Source organism: Chironomus tepperi, unplaced genomic scaffold (assembly GCF_022539635.2).
Source record: "Chironomus tepperi strain 1889 unplaced genomic scaffold, CSIRO-AGI_Ctep_v1 contig_406, whole genome shotgun sequence".
Classification (NCBI taxonomy): Eukaryota; Metazoa; Arthropoda; class Insecta; order Diptera; family Chironomidae; genus Chironomus; species Chironomus tepperi.
The window spans coordinates 322,125-342,550 of NW_027226528.1; the positions used below are offsets into that span (position 1 = coordinate 322,125).

Consider the following 20,426-nt stretch of genomic DNA (forward strand, 5'->3'; position numbering starts at 1 on the left):
GATTCAATTCATGAACTTAGTTTGATGAACTATTGATTATCTTAAATGACAAACTGAAGCTCGCCTTTTTGAAGAAAATTATTGTAATCAGGGGTGTATTCTAAGCATTTCGATAGGGAAAGTGCTCGTTTTATTTTGATGAACCGTTCATCAATGCTGAGGAGAGAGGTAGGTTTGCTGGTTCACAGATCATTAATTGTGGTTCATGGCCTTCCTCAGATGGTACCCTGATTTAGCTTTATCGCTGGCTTCAATCTGGCAATTAGCAATAGCTGGTTTTAATGCTCAAATGAGAAAAACTCATTCCTTAAGTTATCTTTGACGGAAAGAATGAGTTTCCACTCCTGATTCCAATACCCATGAAGAAGAATGTAATTAGATAGTTACTGTCTGAATAAACGTATAATTTACAAATAAATGACATCGTAACTTGTAAGTTGATGCTTAAATACAACTTGAATAATTAATTTTTATAAATCATTGATTTGATAGATTCTTGTGAACACGTGTAACGAGTATTAAAATAGAATTTTCAATAGAATTCTCAATTCTATAATTTTTATTCAAATTATGAAATTCTTTAAATCAACAATTACTTGCTGTAGCCGGCTGTAACCATGTTTCTATGTAGAGTTTTGGTTCCAACAAAAGGTTTTCTGATTATTTGATTATTTTACTGACTCTGTCACTTAGTTTGTACAAATTATCCCTTCCCACGTTAAGCTGACATTCTTTCATTTAGAGCTCGAAGTATACTCAAATTATGGATGAAGTAGAATCGACTTTTCCATACAAAATCTCTGCATCAAGTGACTTAAAGAGCTCCTGATCGTCATTTCCCTAGAGGATTGCAAATAAGGACGCTACCGGCCGTATATCAAACTTGTGTTTCTGCCCCAGCAATGACATATTCTATGGCATTTTTAATTCGAAGTCTATGTTCAATCCAGCCATACTTACTCATCTGTATCTTCTTATTTTTGTCTTGTTGACCTGCTTTCTCAAAAAGCATCAATAGATGTTCTACCCATAACACAAAAGAAAGACACAACCTGTAAAATACGCCCAAATCTAGTAAGCTTTATTGAGAAAATCCTTGTTAAGAACCACAAACAGCCTTATACATTTTATATCATGAAAAACAAAAATTTTATAAGAAAAGAAAATCTGAAAATCTCAAAACGATTTGCTGCAAAAATCTTGAAGAGATTCTGCAACTTCAAAGTAAATGTTGCCATCGGATACACCTCAAAGCATTTGTAGGTCAGAAAAGAAGAAGAGATGAAACTTTACTGTACGTAATGAAGTTCTGTATTGATTATTTTAAATTTTTGTGTAGATTTGTTGATGTTCTTTAGGATTTTGAAGAGATATTGGGATAGTTGTGGATTAATCTTGTTGAAAGTATACAGCTTTAATATGACTTTAATGCTTACTGAAGTTCAAAAACCTTAAATGTCCTTCAAAATGTTTTTGAAAAATTTTCATTTAAGAATTTTTTGTCATATTTTCCTCTTGAGACAATTTATTCGAAAATACCTTCGAACTTACCTTGAAATTATATTACTTTATCCATGTTTTTTTCGTACGCAAAGAACGTTCGAGTTCTTTACTTGACACGACAAAAAAATACCTAAAAAAACACGTTTAAGCGATCTCAATTCGTTCCGCACAACTTGTAATTGGCTCAATTTTGTTTTATTTGATTTCATAATTAGCATCACTTTCTGCTGAGAAAGGTATCGGTGTTCATAGTATTTTTAGAGGATATTTTTTTTGCATAAGAAGATTACATCAGTTAGCTTGTATAGATTATTTTTAGAAGAAGCTGTAAGGTTGCTATTTTGAATGACGAAATATTTTTATTAAAAGCTTCAATAGACGTCAAAGAAATTTTTTTTTCTGAGTTTCTGAGACTCTTTTTTAACTTAAAATTAAGTTAATGGAAGTTTGTCTATTATAAGTTTGGATGATCACTTAGGCTGTCATTAGCTTGTTTTTAAAACGTCTTTATTTAACTACCTACTAACATACTTCGCTGGTAGTAGACTCGTAGATATTGCCTAGAGACAGCTCTATCCTTCAAAATCTTCAATCTTCCTTGCGATCTCTTGCCATCCACAAAATTTTCAGTTGTTACTTTAAGAAATGAGGCATCACTTGGTCTTTTGTATACATGGCCTGCCCATCTCCAGTTATTAGCACATAGAACTGTCACTTTATCAGCATCCTGGAATAACAAATATAGTTCATTATCATGTCTACTTGGAAAAGTCTACTGAAAATATTACAGTTGAATTTAGTTACAGTTTTTTTTTGGCGATTTTAGTCTTTTTTCGAGTCACTATTGCTTAGGGTTCATTCACTTATTCATGAAAAGAAGCTGTTGACAGACGCATTATTAATTTGATATTAGAAATTGGCAAACGGTAGCCAGCAATAGAACTCGGTTAAGACGACATCTGTGGAAAGCCAAGGATCAAAATTGATTTTTACGACCAGCGAAGTAAGTCAGTCATTCACTTATTACATGATGAAAATAATTGAGCTTTTGATCCCTTTCTCCCTTCCATGATGTTGATTTTGTGTTGATTAGTTCCTATTAGGCGGTTGGACAGGTTTCTGTTCCTGTCCAGAACGGTTACTCCTGCTGGTTTCTTGTTTGTTGCTCTACCTCCTCCTCCCTTTCGTGAGGACTAAATTTCAAGACCTACACCCCCTTCCCTCCATTAAGGGCATTATGTAATAAGTAAATGATGGTCGACCACTAAGTGCCATTACTTAATAAGCAAATGACCCCCTTTAATATTTTAAAAGAATTCAAGTTGACAAGGAATTTTTAATATAAAAATCTTCAAGACATGAAAAATTTAAAAAATACATTTTCATAAAATATTTATCAAACAAAAAGCTGTCGCAAAGCATGAAATCCCTTGAGATTCCAATGCATATATACTGTTACCTTCTTCAGTAAATAAAAAAAAAAAGAAAATTATACTAAAGTAGCCAAAAGCCTTACCGAGTGGAAATTTGTACATTCTAAATCATCCTGTAGAGCATAAAGAGGAAGGAATAATAAAAAATGAGCAAAAATTTCCTTCAAATGGAATTCTTCAATTTTGAAAATGTAAAAAAAAAGTTCCTTTCCTTTTGTGTTGATATGATCTGACATATATACACATTCACATCCTCATCCTATCCACCCATTCCACTTAGGAATCTCTCTTGCATGAAGTCAAAATAAGAAAACTTTCTTTGCTCCCCTGCTCGTAATCTTTAATTTGAAATATGAATATATATGTGAAAGTATTTTTCATTGTATGCTATATGATTTTCTACTGTCGCTATAATACACTTTATACTTATAATGATGACATTTTTTTTTAAAAAAAAAATGAAGGCAGGCTGAAGACATGAAATGATGATGATGAGAGAGGATGAAGACATCAGAAAAGATTCTTTTCTTATTATACTCCTTCATTCTTCACTCGTTACTCGCTAAATACCATTCCATATCATCTTGATGACATGGCAGTCGTGGCAGCATGTAAAAGTCGAAAAAATATTTAAAGCAATTTCAATTGTCTGAGAATTTTTTTTTAACTTACAATATAAGCGGCAATTCATGATACATATAAATTCTTCCCCCTTCTTTCTTTGCGCTCTTGCCACGAGCAGAAATGCTGAATTGAGTAGGAAGAAGATGACATTCAATGTGTGAAAAGGGGGAGGTCTGGAAAAATATTGAATGACACTAATGGTATGCAAAAATGAAAATCGTTATTTTTATTCAGTTTAATAACAAGTAGCAATAACAAAATTCTTTCTTCTTAATGTCTCGTTCTGAAGTGAAGGCTGCATTTTTTATGCTGCTATTTTAAGTGCTTCTTGTTATCTTATTTAGGTGTAATGACTCTTTGCATTTTTTGCACTCTTGTTATTATTATCATGACAGCATCACAATACAATAAGACGGATATACTGAAAGTGCAAATCAGATATAATATCTTGTAGATTATCGTGAAATTTTTTGCATGCCTTAAGTGCTTTGTTTTGAGATTTTTGAAGGTTTGCGTGCTTTAAAAAATTCGCAAAAAATAATTTGAGAACCTTGAAAGCTTTCGTGGAAAAACTTAAATGTCAAAAAATTGATGAATAAGAATTGAATCCTTAAGAAGCTTTAATAAAGATTGAAAAATTGAAAGTTTATGTCAAGTTTGAGCAGAGCTCGAATTTCATATCGTTCACAAATCGTCACGAATTTTGTATGGACAAGTCGACTTGAAGCTATGAGTTTAAAGTTAAAAGTTTTGGAGTTGAAAATTTATTACAAAAATTTAGGGGGTTTTGGGATTTATATCACGAAAAAACCTTTGAAAATTTTCTTGTCCAGCGAGGAAGGTCGAATAATTCCTGGTGTGGATGTGTTGAAAAGTTCGAAAGAGTCCTTTAAAAGGACAATGCTGTCTTTAGACATTCCCTATGCATGACAATGGAGCATCGTGCACCCTAACCAAGAAAGTAAGTTCAAAGTAAGCAAGTTTCTTGAAATGCGGTGGTAAATTCCACGAAAAAATGTAAAGCATGTAAAATGCGAAAAAAATGTTTGAAAAGCGACAAATTTGAAATTTCCGGATGCTCCTGCATATAAATATTTCTGCCATCTCGTCTCTTTTTTTTAATCTTATTACAACATGAAGAATAAAATATGCTGATTCTTACCAGAAGGAATTGAGATGACATTTACATTGTTGTTGATGCTTATGCTGTTATTATTACACACATTTAATATATTTAACATGCAGAGAGGTTTTATCAATGCTTGTTGTTGTAGATGATGATAATAATGAGGATGTCTTTATACATCTTGCTTTAAAAAAAGATTTTCGTCTCTCTCAAGCTTTCTCAATTTTTCCTTTGTGATTTTAACATTTTCCGTCTTCTTCTGTTGAATGCTAAGCTATGATAAAAGAAGATTGTATCATATTACATACAGCAAAAAAAATGTAATTGAAAAGTTGAATCAAAAAAATTTCTTTACTTAAGTCAAAGATGGAAGAAGTGACAACAATGTGATCTTGAAAAAAAGTTTGAGCATATACTTGACTTTAGACAAAAGAAGGAAAAAAATGGAAAAGAAACTTTGTAGAATAAAGTAAATACCTATGTATTTTAAAATTTTAAAAAGTTTTCAATGATGAATTTGAGTCATTATTCGATTTCTTTATTGTTGATGAGTTTTTGATGATGTTTGAAGTAAAAAATCAGTTAATTAAGAAAGACAAAGAGCTACTTGAAACTTTGGCAATTGCTAATTTTTACTACGCAATATCTTCTACCCTTGCAGCAATATGGGACGAATTTTCAAGGAATTTGTGAGATAAACAGGCCGAAAATCACTTTTAACTGGAAGGACAATGGCCTTCAAGAGCATTACGTATTAAGCCACTTTTTAGAATACCTTCACAAAAATATTTTGTGCAGAGTTGTCGCCTATAAAAAAATTTGCCTTCTTGAAGGCTTGAGTGCATAAAGGCAATAAATAAGCAAAGGCAATTCTTAAGGACAGGCACTGCTTAGCTAAATGCACTGCCTAGCTAAAGAGACATAATGGACATGTATTTTTCTAGGCAAAACTCGTTTAGATTTAAGAATGTGCGTAATTTTTTTCTTATTTCTACTGAAATCTATGCAAGATTTGTCTAAACAAAATCATGCTCATCAGAGTTGTGATGGCCGATGTGGGTGACCGAGAAAATCGGTCAGTCGTTCATTTATTTTACCGCACACTTCTGATGCTCATTATAGATAGTACCTAAGCAAAGACACTGCCTTTGAAAAGGTAATAGTATTTGTATAGTTTTTTTCATTGCCTAGTTATTGCGTTTGGTAAGGCAAACCTATAATAAGGTAAATTTGCTTGTCTTTTATTATGTAAAGTTTCCAAAGCACCTACTTCATCGAAAACACTGCTTTTTATCATGGTAAATAAATTTCCAACCTGCTGTCCTCTCAAATTTCTTGAAAATTCATTCTAAATTGCTGCAAGAGTAAAGATTGATTGTTAACAATACCTTCAAAAATTAATAATCTACAGAACATGAAGGAAAGCAATCCAAAATGATTTTGTATTTTACCGAAGGTCTACGTGATCGTAAAATATTCAATATTGCATAAAAGTTAAAGGTTAATTTAAATTTAACAAGAACCGTCTACCTTCTATATAACACGCAATAAGGGGAAAAGAAATAAATAGGTCACGGTTGAGTGAGCAGATTCATTAAAAACAGTTGAGAAAATGCAAAGAAACTTAAAGTTTTCTTCAACTTTTTTACATGGCAAAAAAAGTTTTTTATTTTAAAGACAACAAAAATCAATAAAGCTTTACTTTAAAGGAAATGAAAAGTAAAATATAAAAGATTGTATAAGTGTAAAGTCAATAAATCCGATATGTTACACAAAAAATATAAAATATCTTAATTTAAGGCTGATTCATGGGGTGCAAACACTTCTCACAACATTTGTTACACAAAAAATTTCTTGATAAATATAACAAAAATAGCAATTCCTCAAAAAGTTCAATCAAGATGTTTATACTCCCGCGTGTATGTGTTTATATACGCAACATACATGTGGTTTTTTAAAGGAAAAGTTTAAACAGAAAAATTCCAACAAAGCGTTGTCACGAGAGCGAGAAAGATGGAAAGTGCGGCAGGCAAAAAAATAAGGCGGAAGTGAACAGCAAATAAAGAACCAACAAAAGTTTCCTTTTGCCTTTATTCTTTACGATCTCAAACACATCTCACATTTCACAATTTTTTCCTTTCCTTTTTCCTTCTCCTCTCCTCTCTCTTGGGTTATGTGGTGCTGCGGCAGATGAAATGAAGAGAGGCAAGAAAAATTGTTTTAAAGTATTTCTTTTTTTTTTTGGTACGAAAAAAAATAATATTTAGAACAAAAACAAAAACATGGAAAATTAAATATAAGAGAAACAAAAAACTTTTGGCAATACGTCTTGCCACTCGCTTGTCTGTGAGAAATTTAATATTAACTGTGTATATCGTTGTTAATTTGGTGGAATTTTTCCCTTAAACAGATCATTTGACATGGAATTTATTTGCTTTAATGATGCTTTCACTTTCTAATATGAGACAGTTGGGAATAGATTGTAAGTAGCAGTCCCTATGGTATTAGTAACCTCACTTAGTACTTGTTTGCTTACTTACTTCACTGGACATACAGGTCAACTGCAATCCGTGTCCTCCCTCAGCTGCCGCCTGAAACTGGCCCTATTGCAGGATCACCTTTGCCAATTACAAATAACAAATGCTACAGTGCCTCTATAGACAGCTTCTTTCAAAGAGTTCTTTGCACCGCTAATGCATGCTTAGTGCTCTGAAAAAAAGATGGATACATCATTTATATGATTCAGTGTCGTAAATCCTTACTTCAAGCGATACAAATGAATAAAGATCCTTAATAGAATTCTTAAAGTTCATATGGCATTTAATTGACTGCCAAATTCAGAAGGCAAACATTCGGTGTTAATGAATTAGTCTTAGAGCCTTCTTCATTTGTGCCGGGTGCATAGGTCTGAAAAATAAAACTACTAGGGATCATTGTTAAGCAAAACCAAATATACAAGAAGCAGCTCATGAGTATGATCACAAAATTGAGCATCCTCAGTTAGATTCATAAGATTACTCATTTAAGCAAGCATGCTCTTTGTCTATGGGGGAAACTTGTTCAAGATCATCTAAATTTTATTCAAATCTAATAGTGAATCTTGACTTTTTATTCATTGTAAAAAAAAGGTCAGATAATAAAACAGGAATATCAAATAAATCCATCAAATTGCATTTTATTAATGATTTATTACTTTTATACGATCTGGCAATAACAATTTATATTTTATTTTCAATAATTTCAGTTGAATCATATAACGGCAGCTCCCTTCGTCTTATAAAACTGGATAGAAGACAAATGGGCCCATATTTATGTATTGCGAGCAATGATGTGCCGCCCGCTGTGTCTAAACGTGTGATGCTAAGTGTTCATTGTAAGTATTAAAGCATGAAAAGATGAAAAAGTATTAAAGTGATGAATTTTTTCTCATAAAAATTTTCCTAATTCCTTTTTAATAGTTTCGCCCACAGTTAAAGCTCCATCACAATTGTTGGGCGCACCATTAGGATCGGATGTAGCACTTGAATGTCAAGTTGAAGCATCGCCCGCGCCCGTTTCATATTGGTTGAAAGGTGGGCGAATTCCACTTAATGGCTTTATCGGCGGTGTCAGTACAGAGTCAGGACAACCACGACCAGAAATGCTTCTTGATGGGTGAGGCATATTCTTATCATTTTTGACTTTAGATTTGCATTTAATTCTGTATAACTAAACGTGTCTTTTGCAGACCAAAATATGGCATCACAGAACATCGTCATGGCTTTCGTGGAACAATGAGACTAATTGTGAGAAACTTTTCACCATCAGATGTAGGGACGTATCATTGTGTAAGCACAAATTCTCTCGGGAGAGCCGAAGGCACTCTGCGACTTTACGGTAAGTGAAATTTACATTTTTGCTGCTCTTCCTTTTTTTCGGATACTCCGACAATACTTTTTATATGCTTCTGTGCCAACAATGCTTCTGGCATACTCCTCCTCCCTATTTAGTAAAGAGGATTTTTACTTGAAATAAAAATAAAAATTCATTCAGCTAATCTTTGTACTTGTATGGGTGTATTTGCCATACAACATTGCACTAATTCCCTTACCATCTCTGTTCTTTTACTTTTTAATCTTTTTGTTTATGAAAGGTTAGATAACAAATTATAATTTAAATATTTTATTACTATATCTGATGAAATATGTATGAATTTGTACTTCATGCTTTCCGCGAGCATTATATAGTGCTTTTGATATTTCTTTTGACCTTTAATAACTTATTAGGTTTGTATGTAATTTAGAATTTGAATTTCTGATAGTGACTTATGACAAATTAAATATTTAATGTCGATGATAAAGGTTGTTTCAAATGGATGAATTTGGAGTATGGATTGTAATTACATACATATTCAAATTTGAGTTAGTATATTTACGAATTAGGATAATAAATTTGACTTTTTTTTAAAAATATATGATGGTCATGGTATACATACCGAGCCACATCATATTACATTATTGTTATTATGATATTCCGATTTCGAATAGCTTACCCAATGACTTATCCAATAGCACAGTGTAGTTAATCAATCAAAAATCCGAACCGAAGCCGTCGTGACTTTGACTTGGTGCCAATTTCGTTTTAAATTCAGGACCGTACTAGAGTCACTCCGGTCTAGGTCTGTATTTTAGATTGATTTACCGAATTATGCAATTCGCGATTACTTACTTAGGTACATCGTCGTACAGATCAATTGTGATTCATGGCGTTCCTCAGTTAGAATAGAATGTAATGCTGGGTTTGCTTATAGCAACGGCACTGCGATTGATGATCTGTTGTTCTATCCTAAATTCTCTACAAAATGCCTATGTCCTTGATAAAACTAACAATGTTCAAAAAGCGCTGTTTTGGTATGTCCCCAACAACTGCAAAGTCCGAATCAAAGTGTTTAACTCGCTGCATGCGTAAAGACCTGCATCTACAAAGAATGTTTATGATTGTTTCTTCATCCACACCACAAAACCTGCAATATTTGCTGTTAGTCAAATTTAATTTAAAAAGAAAACTATTTATACTTATATGTTCTGTTAAAGCACCAATTAAGATACTTAAGTCCCTTCTCGATAACAAAAAGACGTCTGACAACTTGTTCCTATTTCTAGGACCAATCACACTTTTAGCCGTCATTGCTCCTTCTGCTAGATTCAATTCGTTATATTGTCTCAAATAGTCATCTGATTTCAAATAAATGAACAAAAACTATTTAATATTCATTTTTCCCTCAAAACAATCACAGACTCCAGTATTCACCAAAATAAATTAAAAAAACTTAATAATAAATACCTAAGAGTCGTCATTATCTACTCATTCCCTCTTATCGTATAATTTATCCATAATTGTCAAGACAGAAGTTCGACGAAGATGGCAACGTAGCAGAGATAATCAAATCAAAACTGAATTAAACATTCTACAGAAAGTCATCAAAGACAAAATTAAGGAACTCAAAAATACAAACTGGAATAAGCGGCTTTCAGAAATCCAACCATCAAACCAAACAGTCTGGAGGATTGCAAAGCATTGCAAGAAAGGTTCAAAATCGATGCCACCGTTGATTGATGCAGATAGAACGTTCATCACTAATAAGGAAAAAGCCAGCGTTCTCAGTGACTATTTTCGTAAAGCTCACGAAAATCCACTTGAGGACAATAACCCAGTACATACCCAGGAAGTAGACAACACAGTGAAGGAAGCATTGGAAGGAGAAAATAGTGACTGCACAGAACTTACAAATGTAGAGGAAATCTCATACATTGTAAGAAATCTGAAAAATCCTAAAGCACCAGGATTAGACGATGTCAACAACATACTCCTCAAAAATCTTCCACCAAAAGGCTTCGAATATTTGAAGTTCATCATCAACACGTGTCTCAAACTTAACTATTTTCCGAAAGTTTGGAAAAAAGCTAAAGTAATCCCGATCCCAAAACCTGGCAAACCAGCAAACGAAGTGAGCAGCTATAGGCCAATAAGCTTGCTTAGTTCCCTAAGCAAAATATTGGAGAGAGTATTGCTGAATAGAATAAACGAGCATCTGGAGGATAACAACATCATTCCGACTCAGCAGTGTGGCTTTCGCACAGGACGATCAACATCTCACCAACTCATCAAAGTAATCAAAACAGCAAAGGAAAACATAAGCAGGAAGAAATCAACAGGAATGATCTTCCTAGATGTGGAGAAAGCATTTGACAGAGTCTGGCATAACGGACTCTTGTTTAAAATGATCAAATTAGGGTTTCCACTACCACTTATAAAAACTGTAAGATCTTTTCTAAGTGAAAGAACTTTCTCAGTTTTTATTAAAGGTCAGTTCTCAGAAACCAATGAAATCAAATTCGGAGTACCACAAGGAGCAGTGCTTTCACCAACTCTCTACAACATCTACACATATGATATTGTAAGAGAAACAACCAACAATATCGCACTCTTCGCAGATGATACTGCATTGTATCATTCTGCAGAAAACTCAGCCGATATTGTAACACATCTACAACACACTGGCAGAAAAGTACAACAATACATGAACAAATGGAAAATAAATCTCAACAAACAGAAGACTCAAGCCTTATTCATCACAAATAGGTACTCCAGGCAACTTCCAAGAGACAACATCAAATTCCTCAACGAAAACATCAAATGGGAAACCGAAGCTAAATATCTGGGAATGATAATCGACAAGAGAGTGACATTAAAGCAGCATGTAGAATATGTGACCAACAGAGCTCACACTGCACTAAGACTACTTTATCCCCTCATCAGCAGGAACTCACATCTCGACGTTCGAAACAAACTTCTCATCTATAAGCTAGCCGTGAGACCCATCTTCACATACGGCTGTCCAGCATTTGAACGGATGGCAAAAACACATCTACAAAAACTACAAGTACTACAAAACAAATTCTTGAGAATTGTTCTCAACAAAACAAGATACGAAAGGATATCAGATCTACATACTGAAGCAAAAATACCCTCTATTGAGGACTACGTCGGAAAGTTGCAAGCGAATTTCAACACTCGTCTTGCGTCGCGAAACACCGAATAAACCACAACATAAATTAAAGCAAAACAATTTCAAAATAAAATCAAAAACTAAGTGATGAATGCGATAAGCCAGAATCCTTTAAAAATTTAAATACAAATAAAATGTATCCAAACTTTGTACATAATTAAGTTAAAAATTTAATGAATAAAAAGTTTATTTTAAAAAAAAAAAAAAAAAAAAAAACAAGACAGAAGTCAAGCGAAAAATATTTAAAATTTAATATGACAGCAATTGTTATAATTTCTTCATCTTCTTTTCCTTTCGCTTAACACAATAATGACTGTTTTTCCTCTTTTTTTTGCCAGCAAAAAAATTTCTATTGCTTCATGCTTTCTCTAGTCATTTCATCTTTTCATTTTACAATAAAAAACATTTTTGTTTCCTTTTGTTTCTGTACGCTCAACTATGTACATTGTATGCATGCCCTTTTTATGCTGCTGCAGCACTAAAAAATTATGAACTTTCAACATCTTTGATACTTAATGCTCTTTGAGTTTATTTTTTGCTTCCTTTTAGCTTAATTTTTAAAATTGCACAATTTACATTTCATGGAACTTTAGTTTGTTATACATCGCGTTAGAAAAAGTGCTGCAAAGTGGAATTAAACTATTGTGCATTTACACTTTAGAGAGAATGGCTTTGTGCAACTTTTTCTGCATCATCAGTGCTATTTAAATTAAACTTTTGTGCATGCATCAATCAATCCTTTAAACAACTAAATCTACAATGAAAAAATTTAAACAAAAAAACTAGAAAACAACATAAAAAATTCCCATAGAATGGATGAAAGCATAAAAAGGCAACACGTGTTTGGATAACCCGTTAAAATCTTGTTTACAAGCAATTTTGTTCAGTGCTGTTTTCATTTTCGTTAATTCTGTTATTCTCGATTAGTTTCTGAAACATTATTGGGTACAGGAATCATTCGCTTATGGCAGTGGTGGGCAACCTTTGTATTTTTCGTGGTGCACCCCAACCTAAACCGCACACGTCATACAGTCTATTGCATTTTCATTTAATATTTTGGGGGCGCATTGTTTTATGGTGTTAGGAATTTAAATTTTGCAAAGGGAGTAGGATCGATTTTAGAATTGTTTGAGAAGAAAATTCAGTTAGGCTTCATTGCAATGTAATGCGATTATATAATATCCTAACAGACAGTGAGCACACTCACCTAAATAAGAAGTCTAATGAGTATAATCTATCAATATATTTGAGGATGCTCAATTTTGCTTTCATGAGCATGCTTGTCTTTTTGAGGCTCAATTCTGCCCCTTAACCTCTCCACCCTACCCTCTAAAAAGGGTACACTCTGGAGAGTATGACACAATAAGTGAACAGTCCCATATTCATATGCTGAGTGCACTTAGCTGATAGTTTGATTTCTCAATTTCAAAAGAACATCAAAGCTAAAAAATCCGTCTATATACATGCAAAGCACATATCAATGCATGATTCAGAAACATCTTTGTTAATAATTTTCAAAAAGTTAAACTTTACCTCTGCAAATAGATACATCTTCAAAATACTTATCAAATCAAAAATTTATTTAACAATATTTATGAATATTGCAAGATCAACTTTTTCAATATCATATTATATTTGCTTACTTGCTGATTTATAAAAAGTTTTTCACAAAACAGCATGCATCCTTTCACGTACAACTTCTTAAGTCTCTATCATGTAATAACAAGAACAAGTTTCTTATTACACAGTTGCATGTATAGTATTAAAAACTCAATAATAGAACTAAAAATTCAATAGGATGCATGCACTAGAGCAGTGGTGGGCAATCTGCGTGCCGCGGCCAACTAGTGTGACGCTTAATTTTTTTAGATATTCCATGTGAAGTAATTCATGTCCTAGGAATTACACCATATGTGTCCCTTGGCTCAAAAAAGTTTGCCCACAACTGCACTAGAGGGAGGAAATAAAAAAAGTTGAAATAAAGCTAGTATATTGATTATGATGTTTGCAATATGTGTGATGTCGAAAACAAATAAAATTCATTGTGATTGCTAATAACAGAAAGCTACGTGATTTTCTACTGATTTGAGTGTAGAATAAAGCAAATATAATAATAAGCATTTATATTTATTTCGATGATTGCATTGCATTGTTGAAGGGAGGTTTTAGTGTCCTATGTATGCTGCTGTGGTTCCTATTGTTGAATTCGAGTTCAAGGTTTAATGAATGATTATTAATTTTTATAAGCACATTAAAATTTAGTGCTTAAATTGAAATATTTTGAGTATTATTCAGTAGTCTTATGTCAAAAATCCTACTTTGGGTTACTGTATTTTATTAATCCAGTCCTGTTTACCTTGAATTCGGAAATGATCGATTGTAAGCCTTACCATCCCTAGCTTGATTAGGGGACTTCAACCCTTCAGATCAGGTGCTTTGAATAACCCTTTACTCAATCCTTTAATGTACTTATCTCGGCACAAAGCTCGGTCGTCAACCTTCGACAGCCTACATTTGTGAGCTTCGGAAACAGGCTTCGGCTTCCATGAATTATGTGAATGACCACTGGCAACAAAAAAATTCCAATCAACTTGTAGCATATACACCCACAATGCAAAATCAAATATACTTTTATACTATTTGTTGTTACTTTTATTTTATTATTTTTATTTCAATCGATCAATGACTGAATTGAATGCAAAAGAGATTGCAGTACTTCTCATTGAGCTACAAAGCAACAGCATGAGCTTCAGTCTCGACATGTGTTTTATTTCACATAATACAGAAATATTGACATAAATTTTGTATGTACTTTTATGATAAATAATTTATTTATAACATAATATTGCATAAACATTTATTTTTATTAAAAGTGTACGCAAAAAAAAAGAGAGAATCCCATTTTATTATAAACTATTTAAAGCCCGCTATACTTGAATTTTTTATACATATAATACAGTTTTTTTTTTTGAGGATGATTCAGAAGCATATAAAAAATTTATTATACATTGAACATAAATGAAATTTTATAGAATATTTTTTAACATTTTTCAATGAATCTTTTATGATATTTTATCTATTTTTTTATCTTTTCGCTCACATTTTCCGGTGCCGTTTTTTTATTATATACATACGGCAATGGTCCATCATTCACATCGTATTATATATGTGTATAATTCGCATATTCACCACTTATAGAGATAAAAATTCATCCAGGTATTGTTTCAACAGATGATGATCATTTAAATTATATTGGAGGTGAGTGGTAGAAGAAAGAGCGAGTATGGCTGTGTTATGATGACAGACAATTGAATGGTGATATGAATAAAATATAACAATTGAATTTAAAGTGAATATATATGTATGTGGAGTAGTTGTAACTTGACAGTCGACAGTGTATCTTGTGAATATAGATTACCAATAATTAAGAACTTTATGCTCACATAAAAATCTATGCTCTATGTTCATCTACATTATTTATTTTTCGTTAAAGTGCTGAATTCATTTTTTATTCAACAATTTTTTTTTGCTCCAATTTTATATGCTGGAAGTCACTTCTCATCTAAATGCTCTAATGAATTTTAATTAAATTATTAATGTTATTCACATCAGTCTTTATTCACTTAAGCACTTTTTTTTAATAACAACACGTACTGCAAATGTTGTTTTTGCCTTTTTTTTCTCTGTGAGTTTTGAGAATTGAGACAAGGGATGAAAATTAAATTTTTTTCAGACTCAAGCAGCTTTAAATTTCGGATTTTAACAATAAAGTTCTAAGCATAACAATCATCAGCACAATGACACACAACAGAAGCAGACTTTTCTCTCAAAACTCCATAAATCAATTCCAAAAAAAACTTTATCTCAACCTCAGTCACACAAGATGACTTTTACAAACTCACACAATTACCTTCCAACAATGCACAACATTCTATAATCTATTTACCTACATGCTTAATATTCAAAGTAAATTTTATGAAAATTATTAAGCAATTAGCATGAAAAACTTCATAACTTTATTATGAGCAAGCTAATCTACTTAATAGATATATCATCATCAGCATCAGTCACCAACAATATATAAGCACCATCCATAAAAAAATTTATTTTATTTTGTCTGCACAGCAACAGAGAGACAAAAAAAAGTTTATTTTTTGCAAGTTCAACATAAAAAAAAACTTTACTAAAAACAAAAATTTCACTCAATTTAAGTTCAATTGTGTACGATGACTAAAAGTTTTTCGGTAGTTTATTCATGTGCTGGTAAAGAATGAAAAATTCGTCACATAACAAGTGAGGTTAAATGCAGACACGTAGACATGTTATTGCTAATTGCTATTATTGTTGCTGTTTTCATGCATATGGGGTCGATTTTGGGATTTGGTATCAGTCTACGGGTATGGTTAATGAGACCTGGTGAATTTAGGACGAATATTCTACCGTTTATTCTGAATTTCAGGCTTATTGAACGAATTAAACTGCCCAAAGTTCACCTGATAGCCCGAAATGATCGATTTCATGAACTCTAACCTCACTTTGGGTATCACTAAAGTACTAAGGGTACTTTGAATCTAAATACTAAATTTTAGGGTACTTTCAAAATCTGACCCCCCCCACCACTGATCTAAGTTTTATAACAAAATATTTGAAGAGCCAAGATATATGAGCTGGAAGTACTGCGATTAATAATCTATTGCACAACACCCTTAACGACGTGCAAATGACGTAGCGGCGCCGTGACGTCTCCCTAAAGACGGATTTCGTCTTTTTTGCCTTCTTGTGCTATTCGGGAAAGACCCCTAACAGACAAAAAGGAGACTTTTATGTTACAGAAATGTTACTAAGGCACTTAAAAGCGATCTCTTTTCCTGTTAGGGGACATGCTACGTCGTAAAACCTGATGTACTCCGCCATGTACCTAGTCACTAGAACTGCTTATAAACACCTTTTACCAAAATCATTGAAATAGTCAACCACTGTCATTTCAGCATTACCTCACTTCCAAATGACCCCCACATGTATTTTTATTTAGAACTTTTTTTTTCAATGAATGCTTCTCCGTTTCTCCATGTGAACAATTCAATTACACTAATTACTCTTTTTCAACGTTTGTACAGCATAAAAAAAAGTCTCGAAATATGCCATAATCTTATTTTTCAATTCATTTATCAGTTTGAAAAAAGTTTTGAGTATGAGTATCTCTACACACATGATCACAATGAATACTGTTGTTGGCTGTTTTGTATTTTGATATGAAAGAATGAAAAAAGGGAGCAAAATTGGGAATGAAACATGGAAGAAAGGTAGAATGATATGATATATGAGTGTGTGTGGTTTTCGAGGCTTCTTCCTTGTCGTCCCTTATCGTTTTAAAGGGAAAAAATTGATTTTTTTTTTGTTCCAGAAAAAAATGTTGTAAAGTAGCAGATGGCTCAATTTTTATGGTTGAATATGTAGACACAGGAGTGTGTTTTGTGGAGGATACCCTTGCTTTTTTGAATTTTGTTTACTTTTCCATGGCTTATTTTAAGATACTTTACATGAACCGTTGTCAAAAGATTTTTTGTTGAATTCTGAGTATGATTTGTGAAGCCAACTAGCTTATGGATGGAGGACTAGCTAATTGATATCCAGCTTATGCCAACAAATCCATCGCTATCCTATATAAAGCACTTTCATGCAATTCAAAAAGCAAATGTTTCGCCTTCAATATTCAATTTAAGCTGTGATTGAAAACAATATGCGCAAACAAGCCAACAACTAAGTTAATTAGCCAGAAAAATGTCTATCTATTCCGTACACTACATTTGACAGTAGACCACAAAACACTCAATTATGTTTGCTTACATTTGTTGCATATGTAATGATATCTGACGGATGATTTTATGCGTTGTGGAAGATTTACTCGATGTGAATGAGAATGAGAATGTGAAAGAATGAACGAGAAGTTAATCCACATAATCATCATCCTTGTGACTTATTTCTCACTTCCTCTATGTTATTTTTTTTCTTTTTGCTCTTTGGATTAATAAAACAAATTTTTTTCTCTTCCTATCTTATGATATCAGGAATTGCAGAGCCAGCGAGAGGTCGAGGAAATTCTCGTGCCAATTTGCCATACTTTAGATTTATAAATGCCATTCTATTCGTACTATTCACAACATTCGTATCTCGAGGGATTAGTGAGATGACATTTTTATCTGCTCACTTACCTCTAATTACCACCACTACCACCATACCAAGCAGTAGTAGCAAGATAGAAAATGTTATTGCCATCTCGACGACGAATACCAGAAATACTACAACTTTTGCTACTAGATGACATCTGTGAGAGCTTAAAGATATATTTACACAATAAGACATTACCTACGATATATTTTTATCAGAATCTATGGAAGAAGAAGAAGTAAAAAAATGTGAATGACAGATAATCGTGTCCCTTGTAATGATATTAGAGATAATCTTTATGTATGATAATCTTGTGCTGAAATACTTTTTTTTTTGTTATAAATTAAATTAGGAATGTTGTTTTAGATGATGAAAATGTAAAGAGAAAATTATTACAGCAACAATTTATTCATAGTCACGAAATTTTATTCAGGAATGAATTGCTGGTTTTTTAACTCCGAGTGACACAAATGAAGAAGACTGAGCGACACGCAGCTTTTAAAGCTTTGCTAAAACTCCTTTTCTTCGCCTCCATATGGCATCCAAATTGCTGTTATATAACACATTAGCCGCCTCGATAAGGCATCTAAATGACCGTCATTTCAGACATTAGCCGCCTCCATTTGGCATCCAAATGGCTGGCATTAGACACATTAGTCGCCTCAATGTGACATGCAAGTCGCTGTCATTTGACACATTATCCTCCTCTTAATGGCTGTAATATACCGCCTTATGGCATTCAAATGTTATATGACATCCACATGAAAGTGGCTAATGGAAAATTATGGCATTTGAATGCCACTTCAAGACATATGACCGCCTTTTGGATGCCACATGAAGAAAGCTTCCATTTGGTATTTATAAAGATTCAGGAGATCCTCAAAAGCTCCGTGACAAAGCCATCTTCATTTATGTCTCTCAGGAACAGCTAAAGCAATTTGTTTTACAGTTTAACTGAATTCAAATCACTCACTGACATACCAGAAACATCTAGCATTTGCTACGCATCAATATTGCTCAAAATGTCACAAAAGAGAATCTCATCAATAAGTTCAAAGTTAGATTTCTTAATAACTCAATTCCTCAAGTATTTTACTGCCACTTAATCATTTCCAACTGAAATAAAAAAAGAAAGTATGGAAGATGTCTCTGATAGCTAATTAAATAAATCTTCTTCATGAAAGTCAATGAATTGACAGCTGCTGACATTAAAACTTTCTTTTCTGTCTTTTTCTCTTCTTTCGTCTTCATATATGGATGTAAATAACAAGGCAAATTTCTCTCTTCCTTTTTTTTGATAAGGAAAACAGTTTGAATGAGGAAAAAAAAGAAGAATAAGCGAAACTTTTTCTCGAAGGCACAATAAAAAAAAGTTTTCTTCTTCATCCACTTTGGCATACAAAAGAATGAAGCAAAAATTCCTCTTCATCACATGGCACCAGTCAAGTTAATACAAGAGTCAGTGAAACTATAAATCCCATAAGCTTCTGTTCATTTAACAACGCCAAATTACATAATTTATTATCTGTAATGGGATGAATATAAAATAATTATGTGAGATATCCTTATACAAGTATATGTGAATGTAAAGAACCGAGGGATAATAAGTGATGCAAGTTTAAGAGGCGGAGACATAATTCACATCACCAGAATGTTTATACATACATTAACTGATAAAATGAAGTGCTGGAGACGATCAACGGACATAAAAAAAAGTTTTTTTTTTGGTACAGAGAAAGCTAATTTATGATTAATTATGCACATATGTCGAAGTCAAATCCGTATAGACATGCAGACGGCAACCATAAGAATTATAACAATGACAATATACTTGCTGAGTGTGTGAGCAAGACAACTAAGCTTAATTAGTAATGCGTGTTAGGAATACAAAAAAAAGTATGAAAATAAAAAAAAAAAGAGTATTAAATGTTGATGGACTTTCTCAATCATACATCCATCACCGTCGCTGTAAAAAAAGAAAAATTCTACGTAGGAATGAGAATAATGTACTCATTCATATGTTGTACATACAATGACAGCATCAGTTTTCTATGTTGTATAAAAAAAACTCGTTGAATTTATTTACTCATTCCCTTGAGGTATTTGATGATGCTGCTAAATGAAAATCTACAGTCTCTGCCCCACTCCTTTTGGTTTATTCGTTCATTCATGCCAGCGTCATTAAAAGGAAAGCTTTTGTATTTTTTAAAGTCAATGGATGTAGGTCAAGGGATGAGAATTCTTTTGATGTTTAAAGCTAATTAATTTTAGAGTTTACGACCTTTGAGGTTAATGAATTTCTTTCCTTTTCATTCTTATTCTTATGAAAATTAATTTTTTCTTTCCTTTCTTTTCCCTTTGAGATGTAAAATTATCCAGACGGTTATACTTAAGAAGGAAAAGACACTTGAAGACTTTTTTTCGGTTTTCAGGGAAATTCGAGAATTTCTACAAGTTTTTTTAAAGCAGTGCTGTCAAATTCAAGCGAAATTGAAAATGAAAAATCAAAAGCTTTACTTCTTCA

At 32.7% G+C, this 20,426-nt stretch overlaps 1 protein-coding gene across 2 annotated transcripts in view; it reads left to right on the top strand.

Annotated features, from left to right (window-relative positions):
* The window catches only part of DIP-gamma (Dpr-interacting protein gamma), a 91,760-nt gene extending 73,334 nt beyond the window's left edge, over positions 1 to 18,426 (top strand). The window contains exons 7-11 of one of the 2 annotated variants that reach the window (XM_070648553.1): positions 7,931 to 8,059; positions 8,145 to 8,340; positions 8,414 to 8,562; positions 14,933 to 14,992; positions 17,803 to 18,426. In XM_070648553.1, coding sequence (XP_070504654.1) covers positions 7,931 to 8,059; positions 8,145 to 8,340; positions 8,414 to 8,562; positions 14,933 to 14,992; positions 17,803 to 18,056 — 788 coding nt within the window. In that variant the 3' untranslated portion in view covers positions 18,057 to 18,426. The remainder of the gene's footprint in view (positions 1 to 7,930; positions 8,060 to 8,144; positions 8,341 to 8,413; positions 8,563 to 14,932; positions 14,993 to 17,802) is intronic. The other variant, XM_070648554.1, reaches the window with a different exon arrangement.
* Positions 18,427 to 20,426: the final 2,000 nt, after the last annotated feature.